This window comes from Oncorhynchus mykiss, chromosome 15 (genome assembly GCF_057628025.1).
Source record: "Oncorhynchus mykiss isolate SJ-2025 chromosome 15, ASM5762802v1, whole genome shotgun sequence".
NCBI lineage: Eukaryota > Metazoa > Chordata > Actinopteri > Salmoniformes > Salmonidae > Oncorhynchus > Oncorhynchus mykiss.
Genome location: NC_143036.1, coordinates 75,494,665 through 75,515,844, shown reverse-complemented (window position 1 = coordinate 75,515,844; position 21,180 = coordinate 75,494,665). Strand labels below are relative to the sequence as shown.

General features: G+C 45.6%; 2 protein-coding genes across 6 annotated transcripts in view; both read right to left on the bottom strand.

The window, feature by feature from the left end:
- The window catches only part of LOC149978193 (adiponectin receptor protein 2-like), an 87,376-nt gene extending 84,020 nt beyond the window's left edge, over positions 1 to 3,356 (bottom strand). Inside the window, exon 1 of one of the 2 annotated variants that reach the window (XM_090201222.1) lies at positions 2,996 to 3,356. The gene's annotated coding sequence lies outside the window, so the exon portion shown is untranslated. Of the gene's footprint in view, positions 1 to 2,734 lie in introns of both variants that reach the window. The other variant, XM_090201223.1, reaches the window with a different exon arrangement.
- A 14,816-nt stretch (positions 3,357 to 18,172) lies between these two features.
- Positions 18,173 to 21,180, bottom strand: part of LOC110510792 (protein Wnt-5b) — a 233,382-nt gene continuing 230,374 nt past the window's right edge. For all 4 annotated transcript variants that reach the window (XM_090201219.1, XM_090201218.1, XM_090201220.1 and 1 more), the window contains one exon: positions 18,173 to 21,148. In XM_090201219.1, coding sequence (XP_090057345.1) covers positions 20,690 to 21,148 — 459 coding nt within the window. In that variant the 3' untranslated portion in view covers positions 18,173 to 20,689. The remainder of the gene's footprint in view (positions 21,149 to 21,180) is intronic.

The window sequence follows — 21,180 nt, the reverse complement described above, 5'->3', positions numbered from 1 at the left end:
TATACCCTACATAGAGATCTGGTCAAAACTAGAGCATTGGGAGAATGGGGTGTCATTTGGGAGAGTCTAAGTCATTTCTTCTGTCACTATCAGGTATAGGCTGACTAGCTAATGGTAGTTGTAGAGCGATTCAGTTTCCTGCCCATGTGTCAGGTCTTCTATGTGCATTAAATTGGGAACAGTGGTGCCACATGGACAGACCACACCATCTCTGGAGTCTACTGCTGTCTGTTTGCTATAGCTTCTGCTGGCCATGTCCGACTAGCCCATTTAACCAGAAAGCTTACAAAACACATACACCTGACACAGCTCACACAGACCCTTAGGCTAAGTAGCCCTCAAAAAGTATTTCTGAACTAGAAGTTCTGGTTGTCGATCAAAAACAACAAGTCACCCCATTGATCTCCTTCCCTACAAGTCACCCAGCCTCGAAGAAAACAGCCTTTACGTCCTTACTAACTGCATAACTCATTAGCTTCATAAACATCTGAGTTAGAACAGGACCGGACATCAAATCAGGGTAAATAAAATAAAAAAGTTTTAGTTGAGTGATTATGATTGAACACCATGGTGGTGGTAGCCGTGACAAAAGCAGGTTTAGGAACCTAGATGATGACTCATATCCGTCTCCAGCTTACTAACCACCAAGCAGAGGAGCTACGCATTACCCTGACCGGGGGGACTTGGTGATGGAGAAATATTGCCATGCATATTTAAAAAAACAGCTCCGTTTTGTCCGTTTATTATCTCCTCTACATCAATAAGACGTCACTAAGCAGCTGTGTGTTCCTCGGTCTTCTCTCCTCTCAGCAAAGACAAGCTTTTATCAGTTCCAACACAGGCTACAGCCCACGCCGGAGATGATTTACTGGAGCTAACGTTCGGAAGGATGACGGATGCTGGTGTTAGTCAGGCTACAGCTTTACACTGAACACCCTGCACACTGACTACAGTCTTATTTCAAGTCTCTTGTGAATACAATGAGATGGAGCTAGTTACTGTGTGGACTAATTAAAGTTACCCCAATCAACAATGAAATATTATAGCTTGTTTAGATAGTGGACTACAGTGTAGTACTGACAGCTCATCAGCAGAGATTGCGTCTGTTTAAAAATATGTAAATAATGATTAGAGATCCTCTGAGGTTCCTAGCTAATAAGGTTAAGTATATGCCTAGCCGGTTGACATGGCAACGACTGACCCGTCAACCACAAAACTAACCCCGCCCCCTGTCAAACAAATAGCGAGCTCTGTACCGTAATCCAAAAACAGCCTGAGGGTGGTTACCAGGACAGTACCTGACCATACACAGACCCGACTCTTCCTGCTAATGCTATTCTGACATGTAAAGTCACAAGCCTAAACCAGTGGATTTAAAGTCGAGGTCTCCCCCCTCCAAAAAATAAACATATAGGGTGAATTCTACTGTAAATCTCATTTTAACTTTATAATTTCACTTCATAAATGTTTAATATTTTTTTATTAAAACTGAATAATGTTCTGTAAACAAGTTCATGACAAAAAATCCAATACATGTCATTTAAAACTATGTTTAGTAAGCACAACTTTTATTTTGAAACCATCAGACCAGGGGTTCTTTCTTTAATGCCTTCTGCATCTCAGTACAAGAGGCCTTACTGCAGTCCCTAGTTTGAATCCAGGCTGAATCACATCCGGCCGTGATTGAGAGTCCCATAGGGATGCGCACAATTGGCCCAGCGTCGTCCGGGTTTGGCCAGGGTAGGCCGTCATTGTAAATAACAATTTGTTCTTAACTCACTTGCCTAATTAAATAAAGGTTCAATTTAACATTTACATTTTTAAAATGCCTTAGGTTAGGTGTGAAAAACAGATTGCTGCAACCCGATTGGCTGAACGCAATATTCTTGGAGAGCGCGATGGACGCCTTTTGAATGCGATAACCACCCACAGACCACCAGTGGGTTTCATTGTAAATAACAATTGGTTCCTAACTGACTTACCTAGTTAAATAAAGGTCAAATAAAAACACATTAAAAACCCAGAGCTGCCTCATTGCTATTATAAACTGGTTATCAACGTAATTAGGAGTAAATATAAATGTTTTGTCATACCCGTGGTATATGGTCTGATATACCACAGCTGTCAGTCAGCCTTATCTTATCCACCTTATCAATGCTATTGAGGCAAACAAAGGAGTGCTATGTGAGACCGTTAAAAACACATTCACTTGAGGATAGTGAGCAACCTAGTCATAATATGTTGAAAATTTGTATTTAAATTGCTGCCTGTTAAGAAACTAAGCTCTAATTTGAGGTTGGCTAAGACGCTAAAATAAAGCAGTAAGGTTATCTACTAGAAAGTAGCATAAACATTTGACCACGGGCTTAGCCTGATCCAGCCAGCTCGCTAGTACACCACTGGTGTAGCGCTGCGAGACAAAGAAACAATCCCAAACTACAAATCTCTGGCATTTTAAAATCATCATATCAACATTTAAATCCATCTTCACACATTAATAATTGGAAGACAAAAAAATAGACGAGGTTTCTAATTTACAACAATGTTATCGACCACAGCGCCAACAAAATATGAGATATGATGTACAGATAGTGTTGAACTACCCTTCGCTGCACTGACATTTCTGAACGAAGCGTCGCCTTTGAAGGAACCAGGGCAACACTTTGTTGACAGATGTGGTTCCACTAGCGTTACCTATCTAGCGTTAACTACGTTACAGTAGTTAGCTACATACCTTTTCGAAAAACAACCACACGTTGTCTTTTTCCAACAACTGGCTCAATCTAGCCCAGGCAAGAGCTGAATGGCTAGTAGCTACCACTAGCAGCTCACCGACGGGGGATGTGGTGCCAGCTCAAGCTAGCTGTGCAGTGCGTCACTGGATGCAGAGGAAACCTGGGTAGCTAGGCTACTGTTATTCCAAAAAGACGTTACTGTACATCTAGCTAAACAACTGAAATACCCGACCAAATGTCATGACAACCACTAAATGTACCTTGTCGAGAAGCACGGAGACGCTGTCCTTTTGTCCCTAGGTTGTTCCCCCAAAAAGAAAGAGTAGCCACGACTCGGACAATTTGTTCCACGGTTCTCTACGTGATTCTGAACCTCTGAAGGCTGACTTGACTTTACTCGCCGATGTCGTAGCGTTCTGTGTGACGCCCTCGCGTGAGCCCACCGAAACCAATCAGAAGGCTCTAACGGGAACAGGTGGCCAACAGTTGAGGAGCCGGAAGTGTATGCTAACAGGTTTGACGGGACCTGTAGTTCTAGGATTTTGTGTAACAGCCTGACACAATACAATTGTATCAACAACCGCAAAACATGATCCCAGGAAAATACTTCGACATTACATAGGACTTATGACATGTATTTCTATTGTATTTCAACATTCACAGTACCTGACGTCACAGTCCTTTGTATTCGCTTACTTATATTTGATTTATTTAACCTTTATTTAACTAGGCAAGTCAGTTAAGTACAAATTCGTATTAACAATGACAGCCTTACCCGGCCAAACCCTAAACCGGACGATGCTGGGCCAATTGTGTTGTTAACAACAAAACTGATGCCTGAGCAACTATGGCTCAAAACAGACGGGTTGGCTTAGATTGTTGACAACATGCATGCTATATTTAGTGTCCAATGTTTATTGAAAACAAACAAATTTGCACAATGAGCACTGGGCCAATTGTGTGTCCGCCCTATGGGACTCCGAATCACAGCCGGTGGTGATACAGCCTGGAATCAAACCAGAGTCTGTAGTGACACCTCTAGCACTGAGATGCAGTGCCTTAGACCACTGCCCCACTCAGGAGCCCAAATACAATTGACAACCATTCAATAATTCAGTAGGCTACCACTCAAGATTCAGTCATAAACAGTGAGTTGTAAAGGTTAGGTTCTAATTGTGGGAATAGAGTGGTGATTTTCCCCCAGTATGTACATTAGTCTTTTACTCACACACAAAACACCAAGCCTATCATGGATGTGTGGCTCTAATTGCGTTTGGCTTCCTATCAGATGCTGTAAAAGTATGATAATACATTAAACTCAATGACTAAACATGTTTGACTCTGATCACCCCACTTCTGGCCCGGGGCAAGATGTCAGGACAGACAGACAGACAGACAGACAGACAGACAGACAGACAGACAGACAGACAGACAGACAGACAGACAGACAGACAGACAGACAGACAGACAGACAGACAGACAGACAGACAGACAGACAGACAGACACAGACACACACAGACACACACACACACACACACACACACACACACACACACACACACACACACACACACACACACACACACCATTGAGTCCAGAGGGCATTTATAGCTTTGTGTGGTTGGGCGTAAGATCTCTGATGCAGTAGGACTGGTCGGCCACAGTAGCCTACAGTATGGTTACAAAACTCAGGCAGAGCATGCAGCTACACCGTAGACAGTGTATTTAAGCATTTGCTTCATTTAGCATGGTAATGATCCGGAATGAAGTGTTGTCAATGTGTGCTGTGTTGTATAGGTCCAAAGGCTGGTCCAAAGGAACATGGAGTTCTGACTGACAATCCGCCAGCTGGAAAAACAGCACACAGCTAACCCTCCAGTCATTACCTGAAAAAACACACACACACACACACACACACACACACACACACAGCTAACCCTCCAGTTATTGCCTGAACACACACACAGCTAACCCTCTAGCATTACCTGTTCAGCCAGTCAGGGAAGCAGGCAGCCAGGAGTCAAGGTTAATGGAGGGTATCCGGGCCAGTCTGGGGTTGTGATTGGTTGTTTCAGCAACACCTTATTTGGCCCCTACAGGTGATCCATAGTTAACAGTTAGGTTTACAGCTTGGATGGCTGAAAGTAGTGAATAAATAAACAGATGCTGCTTATCAATCAAGTTGAACGGACTAATTCTTATCAGACCTCAGGATAAGACCCAGGTACAGACAGTTCAAAGTAACAAAACTTTATTACGAAAACAGGAGGCAGACAAACGACAAGTCAAGGGCAGGCAGAGGTCAGGAATCCAGGGTAGTGTCACAAGGTACAGAACGGCAGGCAGGCTCAGGGCAGGCAGAGGTCAGGAATCCAGGGCAGTGTCACAAAGTACAGAACGGCAGGCAGGCTCAGGGCAGGCAGAGGTCAGGAATCCAGGGCAGTGTCACAAGGTACAGAACGGCAGGCAGGCTCAGGGCAGGCAGAGGTCAGGAATCCAGGGCAGTGTCACAAAGTACAGAACGGCAGGCAGGCTCAGGGCAGGCAGAGGTCAGGAATCCAGGGTAGTGTCACAAGGTACAGAACGGCAGGCAGGCTCAGGGCAGGCAGAGGTCAGGAATCCAGGGCAGTGTCACAAAGTACAGAACGGCAGGCAGGCTCAGGGCAGGCAGAGGTCAGGAATCCAGGGCAGTGTCACAAGGTACAGAACGGCAGGCAGGCTCAGGGCAGGCAGAGGTCAGGAATCCAAGGTACAGAACGGCAGGCAGGCTCAGGCCAGGCAGAGGTCAGGAATCCAGGGCAGTGTCACAAGGTACAGAACGGCAGGCAGGCAGGCTCAGGGCAGGCAGAATGGTCAAAACCGGGAAAACTAGAAAACAGGGACTACAGAGAAAACCAGAAGCAGGGGGAAAAGGCTGGTAGGCTTGACAAGACAAGACAAACTGGCAACAGACAAACAGAAAACACAGGTATAAATACACATGGGATGATGGGGAAGATGGGAGACACCTGGAGAGGGGTGGAGACAAGCACAAGACAGGTGAAAAGGATCAGGGTGTGACAATTTCCTCCAAATTCCCCCAAATTGATGTTGATTGTATCAGACAGTGAAATGTGTCCGTCGACAGATCTGCTGGGGATGTGTGTATAGGATTGGAAACATAGATACCATGATGCTGACATAGCACACAAACAAAGGAATCCAACTCATTTGGACCTGGAGGAGAGAAAGCACACAAACAAAGGAATCCAACTCATTTGGACCTGGAGGAGGAGAGAAAGCACACAGTCATGGAGGGTGGGATTTAGGAGGACTTGATTGGAATGAAACTCAATGGCAAGAAATCACAAGCATTCACAAGCATGGGGGGCAGGGATGAGAGGGAGAGAGGGGGGCAGGGATGAGCGAGAGAGGACAGAGACAAAGAGACAGAGATGGAGAGAGAGAGACAGAGAGAAAGAGAAAGGGAGAGAGCGAGGAAGAGGGAGAAAAAGATAGAGAGGGGGGGACAGGGATGAGAGGGAGGGAGGGGGGATGAGACAGAGAGAGGGGGGATGAGAGAGAGAGAGGTGGGATGAGAGAGAGAGAGGGGGGATGAGAGAGAGAGAGGGGGATGAGAGAGAGAGAGGGGGATGAGAGAGAGAGGGGGGTTGAGAGAGAGGGGGGGTGAGAGGGAGAGAGGGGGGGCAGGGATGAGCGACAGAGGACAGAGACAGAGAGACAGAGATGGAGAGAGAGAGACAGAGAGAAAGAGAAAGGGAGAGAGCGAGGAAGAGGGAGAAAAAGATAGAGGGGGGGGACAGGGATGAGAGGGAGGGAGGGGGGATGAGACAGAGAGAGGGGGGATGAGAGAGAGAGAGGGGGGATGAGAGAGAGAGAGGGGGGATGAGAGAGAGAGAGGGGGATGAGAGAGAGAGAGGGGGGATGAGAGAGAGGGGGGGTGAGAGGGAGAGGGGGGGGGGCAGGGATGAGCGACAGAGGACAGAGACAGAGAGACAGAGACAGAGATGGAGAGAGAGAGACAGAGAGAAAGATAAAGGGAGAGACAAACGGAGAGAAAGATAGAGAGGGGGGGACAGGGATGAGAGAGAGAGAGAGAGTTCATTTCTAATAGTGTTTTGTTGATGTTGTTACATTTGTTGATTCTCACTTTTGTTAATTGTTAATTTCACTTGCTTTGGCAATGTAAACATACATTTCCCATGCCAATAACGCCCCTTTGAATTGAATTGAGAGAGAGATGGCAGGGATGAGAGAGAGAAATGGCAGGGATGAGAGAGAGAGATGGCAGGGATGAGAGAGAGAGATGGCAGGGATGAGAGAGGATGAGATGGCAGGGATGAGAGAGAGAGATGGCAGGGATGAGAGAGGACGAGATATAGAGAGTCACGGCCCTACATATAGGTTTAATACCTACTGCTTAAGCTCCCTGTATGTTGTTGTGAACACACCTCAATCTCTGATCACAATGCAATGGAACAATGACAGTAATTCTCCCATCCATTCCATCAGGGTTGGCCTTTGCTTTCTCTCACAGCCCTCCGTTGTCAATAGAAGATTCTACTCTCTCCCATCAGAGAATTTCTAAAGCCGCAGAAAAATAATTCCTAGAACAGATTTCTATATCTACAGTTGAACTAAATCTAAAATGGGCAGAGCATAGATGTCCATTTGTAACGGATTTCCTCCTCTTCGTCTGAGGAGGAGTACGGATCGGACCAAAGCGCAGCGTGGTAAAGTGTTCATGATGATTTTAATTCAAGAAAGCACTGAACACTGAATCAAAACAATAAACGATGATGTGAATTAACAAAACTGAAACAGTACAGTGTGGCCCAAACCCTCACACGGAAACAAACACCCACAAACCAAAACCCAAACAGTACCGTGTGGCCCAAACACTCACACGGAAACAAACACCCACAAACCAAAACCCAAACAGTACCGTGTGGCCCAAACCCTCACACGGAAACAAACACCCACAAACCAAAACCCAAACAGTACAGTGTGGCCCAAACCCTCACACGGAAACAAACACCCTCAAACCAAAACCCAAACAGTACAGTGTGGCCCAAACCCTCACACGGAAACAAACACCCACAAACCAAAACCCAAACAGTACCGTGTGGCCCAAACCCTCACACGGAAACAAACACCCACAAACCAAAACCCAAACAGTACCGTGTGGCCCAAACACTCACACGGAAACAAACACCCACAAACCAACAGTGAAACCCAGGCTACCTAAGTATGATTCTCAATCAGAGACAACCAATGACACCCGCCTCTGATTGAGAACCATACTAGGCCGAACCCAAAAACCAACATAGAAAAACAAACATAGACTGCCCACCCAACTCACGCCCTGACCATACTAAAACAAATAATAAAATTACAGAACTATGGTCAGAACGTGACACCATTCTAGTCATTTTATTTCTATGAGGGCTAGTGTGGTGGAAGGGGGTGTGGCTATAACAGTGTAGTATGTATGGCCCTATACAGGTGTACAGTAGCTGGTGTGCTGTCAGGGGGTGTGGCTATAACAGTGTAGTATGTAGGATTGCATATTTTGGGGAATATTCAGAGGTGGAAACTTTCCGTGGGAATTAACGGAATATATGGGAATTGATATTAATACCATTTAAATGTAGATGTTTTTTGTATTGGATATATTTACCATATCATATGGAGACAGAAACCTTTTACCTCATCATACGTAGACATAAATCAAATGATTAAATCCTTCCAATTGACATTTTTTTAAACAATTTTGTTACCAATTGAACTTTAATTAAATGAGTTGACTCTTCAAATGGGATGATTTCACTGAACAACAACAGAAAGGCAATACTGAATGACCCCCAATGATCCATCGCATCTCCCAAAAATGTTTTCAACATACATCTATAAAATGATAGTCTAGAAACTAAAGCTTTAGTTGTCTTCCTCTCAGGCTTCCATGTCTTCTCCCTTGACCTCCTCAATGTCCACCTCTTGAACATCAGACTCTGAGGCCTCATCTTCACTGTCACTTTCCAACCTAGTTGAGGATGGCTTGATGTCAGGCTCAAAAAGCCTCAAATTTGCCCGGATGGCCACCAATTTTTCAACCCTTGTATTGGTCAGCCTGTTTTGTGTGTGTGTGTGTGTGTGTGTGTGTGTGTGTGTGTGTGTGTGTTCCCAAACAAGGACCAGTTGCATTCTGAGGCGGCTGATGTTTGTGGGATTTGGAGGATGATGGAGGCAACAGTGGAAAGAGCCTCAGATCCACAAAGTCCTTTCCACCAGGTGGCTGGTGAGATATGTTGTCACGACTACCATATTGCATCTCCATCCCAAGGCCCTTGCTTGGAAGTGTACTCCGTAAGACTGCCAAGAACCTTGCCTTCATCCAGGCCAAGGTGGCGAGACACGGTAGTGATGACACCATAGGCCTTGTTGATCTCTGCACCAGACAGGATGCTCTTGCCAGCATACTTGGGGTCCAACATGTACGCTGCAGGGTGTTTGGGCTTCAGGCAGAAGTCTTCACACTTTTTGGTGTATTTCAGAACTGCAGTTTCCTCTGCTTGGAGCAACAGTGAAGTGGGCAGGGCAGTGCGGATTTATTCTCTTACATCTGCAAGCAGAGTCTGAACATCAGACAGGATGGCATTGTCTCCCTCAATCCGTCCAATGGCTACTGCTATAGGTTTCAGGCTGCTTACCACTCTCTCCCAAACTACATCATCCAGGAGGATCCTCTTGATGGGTCTGTCCATATCGGCAGGCTGTGATATTGCCATTTCTTGGAGAGACTTCTTCCTCTGTCAAACATGATGACAAACATGATGACAAACATGATGACAAACATGATGACAAACATGATGACAACACCACCCCAACGGGTGTTGCTGGGCAGCTTCAATGTGGTGCTCTTATTCTTCTCACTTTGCTTGGTGAGGTAGATTGCTGCTATAACTTGATGAGCCTTCACTTACCTAACCATTTCCTTGGCTCTCTTGTAGAGTATATTCATTGTTTTCAGTGCCATGATGTCCTTGAGGAGCAGCTTCAATGCATGAGCAGCACAGCCAATGGGTTTGATGTGAGGGTAGGACTCCTTCACTTTAGACCAAGCAGCCTTCATGTTCCCAGCATTGTCTGTCACCAGTGCAAATATCTTCTGTGGTCCAAAGTCATTGATGACGGCCTTCAGCTCATCTGCAATGTAGAGTCTGGTGTGTCTGTTGTCCCTTGTGTTTGTGATCTTGTAGAATACTGGTTGAGGGGTGGAGATGATGTAGTTAATTATTCCTTGCCCACGAACATTCAACCACCCATCAGAGATGATTGCAATACAGTCTGCTTTCTCTATGATTTGCTTGACCTTCACTTGAACTCTGTTGAACTCTGCATCCAGCAAATGAGTAGATGACACATTTCTGGTTGGAGGGGTGTATGCTGGGTGAAAAACATTCAGAAATCTCTTCCAATACACATCGTCTGTGAGCATCAGAGGTGAACCAGTTGCAAAACGCACCTTGAGCCAGACATTTGTCATGACGTGGCCCGCCTACACCCAGGCTTCTCTTATCTCAGGTTGTAAATTCCTGGAGGAGACTCTCTCCACCAGTATATGCAGAAAGAGACCCATAGAGAGAACAAATGAATTTCTTCCATATCACAGAACTTGAGAACTGAACAATATCCTTGTTTGGGAGAATGTGTAAACGGTTGGTGGAGAATCCAGCTACAACCGGTCAGTTTGGTACAATATTGTGACCTCATGAAAGACAATACAGCCACATTACCATAACTCTGTTTATACAGGATCCTCTGTTACGAGACTTGCATCTAATTATTGTATAAAATGAATGAGTAAGGATGAAACTATTTGTGAAATTATGTAAGGTGATGTTAACCCTGTTAATAAAAGAGAATTGTATTCCCTTTAAAGTCTAATTAAGTCATTGGCCCGCCCCCAGGAGCACAGACAGGATCTGGCTCAGGGGACAGCCCTTTTCTACTGTTCCGAATATAACCCCCACCTAATAATTTCCTATCAGACCAGCTTACCTCGATTACCACGAGAGGGCTAAGGTTTGAGTAGACCCCAATTATTCTTAGCCTCATGTTAGTCTCATTCCAAATGTCGTAAATTGTTGGTTATCTGCACGAACACAGTCTTCACTAAGAATCATCCATACATCAATTGCCTCAATCATTTATTTATTAACTAACTAACTAAATAATCACAGAAATGCACATACAAACAAACAAGGTAGATATGGTTACAAGGAAATGATAGGGGATGTGCCCTAGTGGGCTAAACCGGTATCGCGGCTTGGTAGACAAAGGGACTGAGAAGGGCTCGAAAGATAAGACACTACAGAGTTGATAATTATAACAGTTGAAATGCTAATCCTTTGCACATGAACGCTCACTCATTCGGGAATAATTGCCATCAATATATATATTTACGCTCAGTGTGTCGTCGGCATCCTGTTGGAGAGTTTGTCCGTCCTCTCTCTCTCTGCCGTGGTTAGAATGGATAGTTCAGAGTCAAATTTAGAAATGCTGTTATAGATAGGTGTTTCGGAGGTTGTCGGTCCTCGCATTCACGGGTACATAATTTCAGGCTGCAGACTAGTAATTAGTATCAAAGAGTAGCTCATATTCTGTCTATCGATAAGGTTTCTGATTCATCATTTTCACCTCGAAGTAGAGGGACTTTGTCAAAGGTGGCTTGTTGTGAGCGCTGAGGGAACTTTATGCACTTGGCCAGATGATTCTGCATTTTTGTTGCATTCTTCACATATGCTTTGGCACAGTATTTGTAAATGTACACAGCTTTTTCTTCTACATTAGCGGCAGTGAAATGTCTCCACACATCAGATAATGCCCGTTATAGAAAAAAATGAGTAAAAGAAACCCAAATACAATTCCATGTACAGATAAATTGTTAAGCAGTTAGATTAAACAACTCGTTTGTAAGTACGGAAACAGGTGAATTAACACTCCTCAGTTAGCAGGCTCGAGCAAGCTAAAAACCCACATGGTAGCAAAAACTAACAAGCAGAAATTGTTATCAAGTTAGAAATGATTTAAACACACTTTGCTGTAGGCTACTATTTACTAGTTAACAAAAAATCATGCACAGTGGGGAGAACAAGTATTTGATGCACTGCCGATTTTGCAGGTTTTCCTACCTACAAAGCATGTAGAGGTCTGTCATTTTTATCAGAGGTACACTTCAACTGTGAGAGACGGAATCTAAAACAAAAATCCAGAAAATCACATTGTATGATTTTTAAGTAATCAATTAGTATTTTTAAAAACATTTTTTTTTTTTTACCCCTTTGTTCAGGGACACATTATTCCATTTCTGTTAGTCACATGTCTGTGGAACCTGTTCAGTTTATGTCTCAGTTGTTGAATCTTTGGTTCAATATAAAATATTTACACGTTAAGTTTGCTGAACATGAACACAGTTGACAGTGAGAGGACGTTTCTTTTTTGCTGAGTTTATAAGTGTTACCTGTTTAATAATTGGGGCGGCAGGGTAGCCTAGTGGTTAGAGTGTTGGACTAGTAACCGGAAGGTTGCGAGTTCAAACCCCCGAGCTGACAAGGTACAAATCTGTCGTTCTGCCCCTGAACAGGCAGTTAACCCACTGTTCCCAGGCCGTCATTGAAAATAAGAATTTGTTCTTAACTGACTTGCCTGGTTAAATAAAGGTAAAATAAAATAAATAAAATAAAATTGTTTGATAATCCGTGAATACTTGCATTTCCTGTGTGTATTATCATTATCAAGTATCATTATCAAGTATCATATTGCTGTATAGATTTCATGCTCACTAAAAAAATATTATTTTTAGTTTGAGCAATGCAAAAACTAACATCAGATCTTTGGGGAATCTTAAATGGACTCTTGCACAGTCTGGCTTTTTGGGACAGGGCTTAGAATACCTGTCCTGACTCGTGACTCCGCAAAGCAGCACAAGCCTCATAGTCCTGTTGACTTCAGAATCTGGTCTACCGTGCACTCTGGTGTGGAACACACAGATGCCCCATCAAATTGTCTGTAGAGACTACGCTTCCCAACTTTCTCTTGTGTAACATGAGATCCTTAAGACACAAGGTAGAGGAGCTTTTACCACTGTGACTAACGAGACTGCCATTGTTGCTGTGGCCGAGTCCTGGTTAAACGAAGACATCCCAGACTCAATAGTCAGTCTTCAAGGCTGTAGTTTGCATAGAAAGGGACGGCAGGGTTAGAGCGTTGGACTAGTAACCGGAAGGTTGAGAGTTCAAACCCCCGAGCTGACAAGGTACAAATCTGTCGTTCTGCCCCTGAACAAGGCAGTTAACCCACTGTTCCTAGGCCGTCATTGAAAATAAGAATTTGTTCTTATTAACTGACTTGCCTAGTTAAATAAAGGTAAAATAAAAATAAATAAAAGTAACCTCATGTGGTGGGTGTGTGGCCATGCATAATGCACAGCATCCTTCACAAGCGTTTGCTGGACTTTGAGGATGACAGCGTTGAGCGTTTGTGAACTTGGCTGAGACCATGTCTCCTACCACGTGGCATTAACTGCATTGTGTCTGCTGTCCTCTATAATCCCATCAAATCTTCTAAGGAGGCCCGATCTGACTCCCAGGTCCTGGAATATCTCAAGAAGTGCCTTAGTACTATTCGACACAGGGTCAAAACAGATGGCAACACTTAACCAGCATGGCTACCACAGGATTCTGCACCGATACGCCGTTCCATCTGGTTTGCACTTAGTGGGACTATCATTTGTTTTTCAACAGGACAATGACCCAACACACCTCCAGGTGGTGTAGAGTGGACCAATAATTAGAGGGATGGAGTGCTGCATCAGATGACCCGGTCTCCACAATTACCTGACCTCAACCGAATTGAGATGATTTGGGATGAGTCGGACCGCAGAGTGAAGGAAAAGCAGCTAACAAGTGCTCAGCATATGTGCGAACTCCTTCAAGACTTTTGGAAAAGCATTCCAGGTGAAGCTGGTTGAGAGAATGCCAAGAGTGTGCAAAGCTGTCAAGGCAAAGGGTGGCTACTTTGAAGAATATAAAAATCCAAAATATATTTTGATTTGTTTAAGACTTTTTTGGTTGCTACATGATTCCATATGTGTTATTTCATAGTGTTGATGTCTTCACTACTATTCTGCAATGTAGAAAATAGTACAAATAAAAAAAAACCTTGAATGAGGAGGCGTGTCCAAACTTTTGACTGGTACTGTATGTAAATGAGATATTTCTCTATTTAATTGTCAATAAATAAGCAAACATTTCTAAAAACGTTATCATTGTGGCGTATTGTGTGTAGATGTGAGAAAAAACATCTGTTTAATCCATGTTGAATTCAGGCTGTAACACAACAACATGTGAGCTGTGAATGCTATCTGAAGGCACTGTACATGTACATGTTTACTTCAGAGTGGTCCTCATCAGGTAAACAGCATCTTATTTCATGTTGTTATGCAATGATGTTTTACATTGGAGTATGTATGGCCCTATACAGGGGTACAGTAGCTAGTGTGGTGTCGGGGTGAGGCTATAACAGTGAACTATGTAAGGCCCTATACGGGGGTACAGAGGCTAGTGTGGTGTCAGGGGGTGCGTCTATAACAGTGGAGTATGTATGGCCCTATACAGGGGTACAGTAGCTAGTGTGGTGTCGGGGTGAGGCTATAACAGTGAACTATGTAAGGCCCTATACGGGGGTACAGAGGCTAGTGTGGTGTCAGGGGGTGCGTCTATAACAGTGGAGTATGCATGGCCATATACAGGGGTACAGTAGCTAGTGTGGTGTCGGGGTGAGGCTATAACAGTGAACTATACGGGGGTACAGAGGCTAGTGTGATGGCAGGGGGTGTGTCTATAACAGTGTAGTATGTAAGGCCCTATACAGGTGTACAGTAGCTGGTGTGATGGCAGGGGTTGAGGCTATAACAGTGTAGTATGTAAGGCCCTATACAGGTGTACAGTAGCTGGTGTGATGGCAGGGGGTGAGGTTATAACAGTGTAGTATGTATGGCCATATACAGGGGTACAGTAGCTAGTGTGGTGTCAGGGGGTGTGTCTATAACAGTGGAGTATGTATGGCCCTATACAGGGGTACAGTAGCTAGTGTGGTGTCGCGGTGAGGCTATAACAGTGAACTATGTAAGGCCCTATACAGGTGTACAGTAGCTGGTGTGATGGCAGGGGGTGAGGCTATAACAGTGTAGTATGTATGGCCCTATACAGGGGTACAGTAGCTGGTGTGATGGCAGGGGGTGAGGGGTGTGGCTGCTGTGTCATAATAACAGTTGTCTAATCTGTGATTATCAGGATTATCTGAGAGCAGTGTGCTGGTCGTCCTTTACACCGTTCTAGTGTTCCTAATCTACTGTCACAATCTGACACTACTACTCCTACAGAGGAGACGCTAGGCTAGGTTTGACACTACTACTACAGAGGAGAGGCTAGGCTAGGTTTGACACTACTACTACAGAGGAGAGGCTAGGCTAGGTCTGACACTACTACTACAGAGGAGAGGCTAGGCTAGGTCTGACACTACTACTACAGAGGAGAGGCTAGGCTAGGTCTGACACTACTACTACAGAGGAGACGCTAGGCTAGGTCTGACACTACTACTACAGAGGAGAGGCTAGGTCTGACATTACTACTACAGAGGAGAGGCTAGGTCTGACACTACTACTACAGAGAAGAGGCTAGGTCTGACACTACTACTACAGAGGAGAGGCTAGGTCTGACACTACTACTACAGAGGAGACGCTAGGCTAGGTCTGACACTACTACTCCTACAGAGGAGACGCTAGGCTAGGTCTGACATTACTACTACTACAGAGGAGAGGCTAGGTCTGACACTACTACTACAGAGGAGAGGCTAGGCTAGGTCTGACACTACTACTACAACAGAGGAGAGGCTAGACTAGGTCTGACACTACTACTACAGAGGAGATGCTAGGCTAGGTCTGACACTACTACTACAGAGGAGAGGCTAGGCTAGGTCTGACACTACTACTACACATGAGACACTAGGCTAGGTCTGACACTACTACTACAGAGGAGAGGAGACGCTAGGCTAGGTCTGACACTACTACTACAGAGGAGAGGCTAGGTCTGACACTACTACTACAGAGGAGACGCTAGGTCTGACACTACTACTACAGAGGAGACGCTAGGTCTGACACTACTACTACAGAGGAGAGGCTAGGTCTGATACTACTACTCCTAAAGAGGAGACGCTAGGCTAGGTCTGACACTACTACTACAGAGGAGACGCTAGGTCTGATACTACTACTACAGAGGAGAGGCTAGGTCTGATACTACTACTCCTACAGAGGAGACGCTAGGCTAGGTCTGACACTACTACTACAGAGGAGACGCTAGGTCTGACACTACTACTACAGAGGAGACGCTAGGTCTGACACTACTACTACAGAGGAGACGCTAGGTCTGACACTACTACTACAGAGGAGACGCTAGGTCTGACACTACTACTACAGAGGAGACGCTAGGTCTGACACTACTACTACAGAGGAGACGCTAGGTCGGACACTACTACTACAGAGGAGAGGCTAGGTCTGATACTACTACTCCTAAAGAGGAGACGCTAGGCTAGGTCTGACACTACTACTCCTACAGAGGAGACGCTAGGCTAGGTCTGACACTACTACTACAGAGGAGAGGCTAGGCTAGGTCTGACACTACTACTACAGAGGAGACGCTAGGTCTGACACTACTACTACAGAGGAGACGCTAGGTCTGACACTACTACTACAGAGGAGACGCTAGGCTAGGTCTGACACTACTACTACAGAGGAGACGCTAGGTCTGACACTACTACTACAGAGGAGACGCTAGGCTAGGGTAGGTCTGACACTACTACTACAGAGGAGACGCTAGGCTAGGTCTGACACTACTACTACAGAGGAGATGCTAGGCTAGGTCTGACACTACTACTACAGAGGAGACGCTAGGCTAGGTCTGACACTACTACAACAGAGGAGACGCTAGGCTAGGTCTGACACTACTACTACAGAGGAGAGGAGACGCTAGGCTAGGTCTGACACTACTACTACAGAGGAGACGCTAGGTCTGACACTACTACTACATAGGAGACGCTAGGTCTGACACTACTACTACAGAGGAGACGCTAGGCTAGGGTAGGTCTGACACTACTACTACAGAGGAGACGCTAGGCTAGGTCTGACACTACTACTACAGAGGAGATGCTAGGCTAGGTCTGACACTACTACTACAGAGGAGATGCTAGGCTAGGTCTGACACTACTACAACAGAGGAGACGCTAGGCTAGGTCTGACACTACTACTACAGAGGAGACGCTAGGCTAGGGTAGGTCTGACACTACTACTACAGAGGAGACGCTAGGCTAGGTCTGACACTACTACTACAGAGGAGATGCTAGGCTAGGTCTGACACTACTACTACTACAGAGGAGACGCTAGGCTAGGTCTGACACTACTACTCCTACAGAGGAGAGGAGACGCTAGGCTAGGTCTGACACTACTACAGAGGAGAGGAGACGCTAGGCTAGGTCTGACACTACTACTACAGAGGAGAGGAGACGCTAGGCTAGGTCTGACACTACTCCTACAGAGGAGATGAGACGCTAGGCTAGGTCTGACACTACTACTCCTACAGAGGAGAGGAGATGCTAGGCTAAGTTAGCCATGACTAATACAGAGGAGAGGAGACGCTAGGCTAGGTTAATGACTCCTACAGACGAAAGGAGAGAGATACTAGGCTAGGTTAGCCATGACTAATACAGAGGAGAGGAGATGCTAGGCTAGGTCTGACACTACTACAGAGGAGAGGAGACGCCAGGCTAGGTCTGACACTCCTACAGAGGAGAGGAGACGCTAGGCTAGGTTAGCCATATGCTACAACATAACCCTGATGCTGCTGCTACTCTGTCTGTTGTTTACAATAGTTCTGCACCTGTGCATAATGTATTGCTTCATATATTATGAAAGGCTATTGGTAGTATTTTTCCCACTCCAGGTACACACAACTTAAAGTGATACTTGGGGATTTTGGCACTGGGGCATCTACTGCCCCAGAGTCCGATGAACTCATGGATACAATTTTATATCTCTCTGTCCAGTATGAAGGAAGTTAGAGGTAGTTTTGTGAGCCAATGCTAACTAGCGTTAGCACAATGACTAAGTATATGGGTAAAACCCCGAAAGTATTGTTTTAATGTGTCATAAAACATTATTGATAATGAGAGGCCACACACACACACACACACACACACACACACACACACAGCAGTATGGAAGAAGAGGGAAATAAATGAAGACACAGTAGACCTCTTCAGCCTCCCTGTCACTAGAAGAGCATCTTGAGAGGATTAGGAAAGAGGAAAACACTTCTAGTTATTATAATCATCACTATTATTGGTTTAATATTGCTGTTTTGAAGTGGAGGGGGGGGGGGGGATAATACAATATACACATGGAGCATATTAATGGATCACATCAAGACAACAATCTTTCAGAGACAATAATATAGACAAGAACACACTCTGAGAGACCTGGAGTCTGTATGTTGTAAAAGTGTCATTATCTGCATAGAAGGATAAGGTCTGCTGATATTTACATGAGTAGTACTTTGCCACAACACTCATTGGATGACAAAGGAAAGGCTTGTCTGTCATTGGCTGAAGAGTGGGCAGCGTTTGGCAGAGATTGGACAATAGACATTCCAAGCAGGAAGGAACCCCAGGGATAGAGGTTCCGCTGAACAACAATGTCTAAAAGGGTGTGTCCCATATAACACCCTATTCCCTATTTAGTGCACTACTTTTGACCGGGGACCATAGGACTCTGGCAAAAAGTAGTGCACTACACAGGGAATAGGACGAAACCAAAGCCTCCATGTCAAAAGACAGGATCATCATAACAATACATATATGAAGTATAAAATGAAAAAGTAATTATTAATAAAATATAATTTTTGATGGACAGCTATTTCTATGTACCTTATCCCCACTATAATAATCTAATAATTCTTCTGCTTTATAGAATTCATCCCCAGACACACATTTTAACTCTATAACACATTTGTTTCATCCTCCTAACAAAGCTTGGTATCTGTGTGAATGTCATGACATTGGCTTGGAGACGGCTATTGGTATGGTCACAGTAGCTGTGGCCCTCCTGTTGAATAGAGAGATACAGCAGTCTGTTATTGAACAGCCAGGGGCCACGGTGCCCCTGATCAGTAATCCAGTCCAGACAATGTAATGATGCTGTTAGATGATAGAACAGAATTCATTTAAAGGTAGAGTGAGAGGTCTATGTATTGTAGAAGGACACAGGTGTTTCCTCTCTCTCTCTCTCTTCTCTTATTTCAATATGTCCAGCCAAGGTCTCAGAGTCCTCCTCCCTTCAATCAACACAACTCTTGTTCTTCTTGTCCTCTGGGACTCACATGGTCCCTAGAAGTTACACAGAGCTATGTTTGCTTTCTGTGCCCAAAGTCATGAGCTGTCCTGTCTTCCAGGCTAGAGGTCAACGTGATGTCTAGTGGGTAAGTGATTAGAACACATGCTGTGATTCCATGGTTACAGAGTTCCAAACTCAACAGTTCATGTGTGAGGTGGTGTCCTTTGGCTTGGACTGGTGGTTTCTAAGAGCTCTAACAGGGTGATGGTAAGAGGGTGATGAAATAAGGGTGATGAAAAGAGGGTGAGACATACAACAGAATGCAGAAACAACCTATGGTGGGAAGGGTGGAGAAGAGAGGAGAGAGTGGAAGAGGAGGTGAAAGGAGCTTTGGGACAGTTCATTGGGATCCATCCCTTTCTAGTCTTTCTCTCCTTCTCTCTCTCTCTCTCTCTTTCCCCCTCTCTCTCTCTCTCTCTCTCTCCCTCTCTCGCTCTCTGACTTCCTCACTCTCGTTTTGAAGAGTCTTTAAAGTAAGAGGAGTCTATCCAGCCTCCCCTTCCCATTCTACCAACCAGGGAACAAGGATACTGGTGACATCACTTCCTGGTCGTCACTGCACAAGCCACCAATCAGGGGACAGTTGCGAAGGGGAGAGGAAGCAAATGGCCGACCAATAGACAACAAACAAAACGAACAGCCTTTCTGTTCTGCATTCGCCTGCTTGTCGGTCAAGTCCTCCCTCAGGCAGCTTGAGTCATATAAAAGTCTCATTCAATTACTAGCAATGCATTTGTTTACTTTATTTATTTATATATTTCATGATTTATTTTTATTTATTTATTATTGTTATATAATCTTATACCCTTCATAGGCTACATGTCCTTCCATTCCAGCCCCTCTCTTCCCCATCGTCCAGACTCCCTCCCTTCCCCATCGTCCAGACTCCCTCCCTTCCCCATCGTCCAGACTCCCTCCCTTCCCCATCGTCCAGTCTCCCTCTCTTCCCCATCGTCCAGTCTCCCTCCCTTCCCCATCGTCCAGTCTCCCTCTCTTCCCCATCGTCCAGACTCCCTCCCTTCCCCATCGTCCAGACTCCCTCCCTTCCCCATCGTCCAGTCTCCCTCCCTTCCCCATCGTCCAGACTCCCTCTCTTCCCCATCGTCCAGACTCCCTCACTTCCCCATCGTCCAGACCCCCTCCCTTCCCCATCGTCCAGACTCCCTCTCTTCCCCATCGTCCAGACTCCCTCCCTTCCCCATCGTCCAGTCTCCCTCTCTTCCCCATCGTCCAGACTCCCTCCCTTCCCCATCGTCCAGACTCCCTTCCTTCACCATCGTCCAGTCTCCCTCCCTTCCCCATCGTCCAGACTCCCTCTCTTCCCCATCGTCCAGACTCCCTTCCTTCCCCATGTGAAACCGTCCGTCCATCCATCGTCCAGACTCCCTCCCTTCCCCATCGTCCAGACTCCCTCTCTTCCCCATCGTCCAGACCCCCCCCCTCCCTTCGCTACTTGCAGACAAACTGATCCACTAGTGAAGTGCACCTCTTACACTTGACATAACAACACCAGTGGAACTTGCAGTGACATCTCTCATGCTTATAGGTCTTGAACTGGTCGTATCCTCTCCCACAGCACATGAGTTCACAGCCATCCATCCCCTCCGACGTCTTGTTGCAGAGTCTCCCCAGGGTTCCCATGGAGCCGGTGGTGTCGTTCTTCAGACAGTAGTCTGGGCTCTGGTCGGTGTAGACCAGATCCTCGGGCGTCGGGACGTTGAAGCGTTTATCTACCTGCTCCAGTTTCCCTTTGCGTCCGATGCGCATGGCGGCGGCGCTGTCGTACTTCTCCTTCAGAAACTCTCCGACGCGGCGGAAGTCTGCCAGCTGGAGCCAGCACGTCTTCAGGCTACAGGAGCCGGACACGCCGTGACACTTACACGCCACGTTGGCCAGGTTATACACCGACTGGGAGAGGAGAGAGAGGGAGATTAGGAATG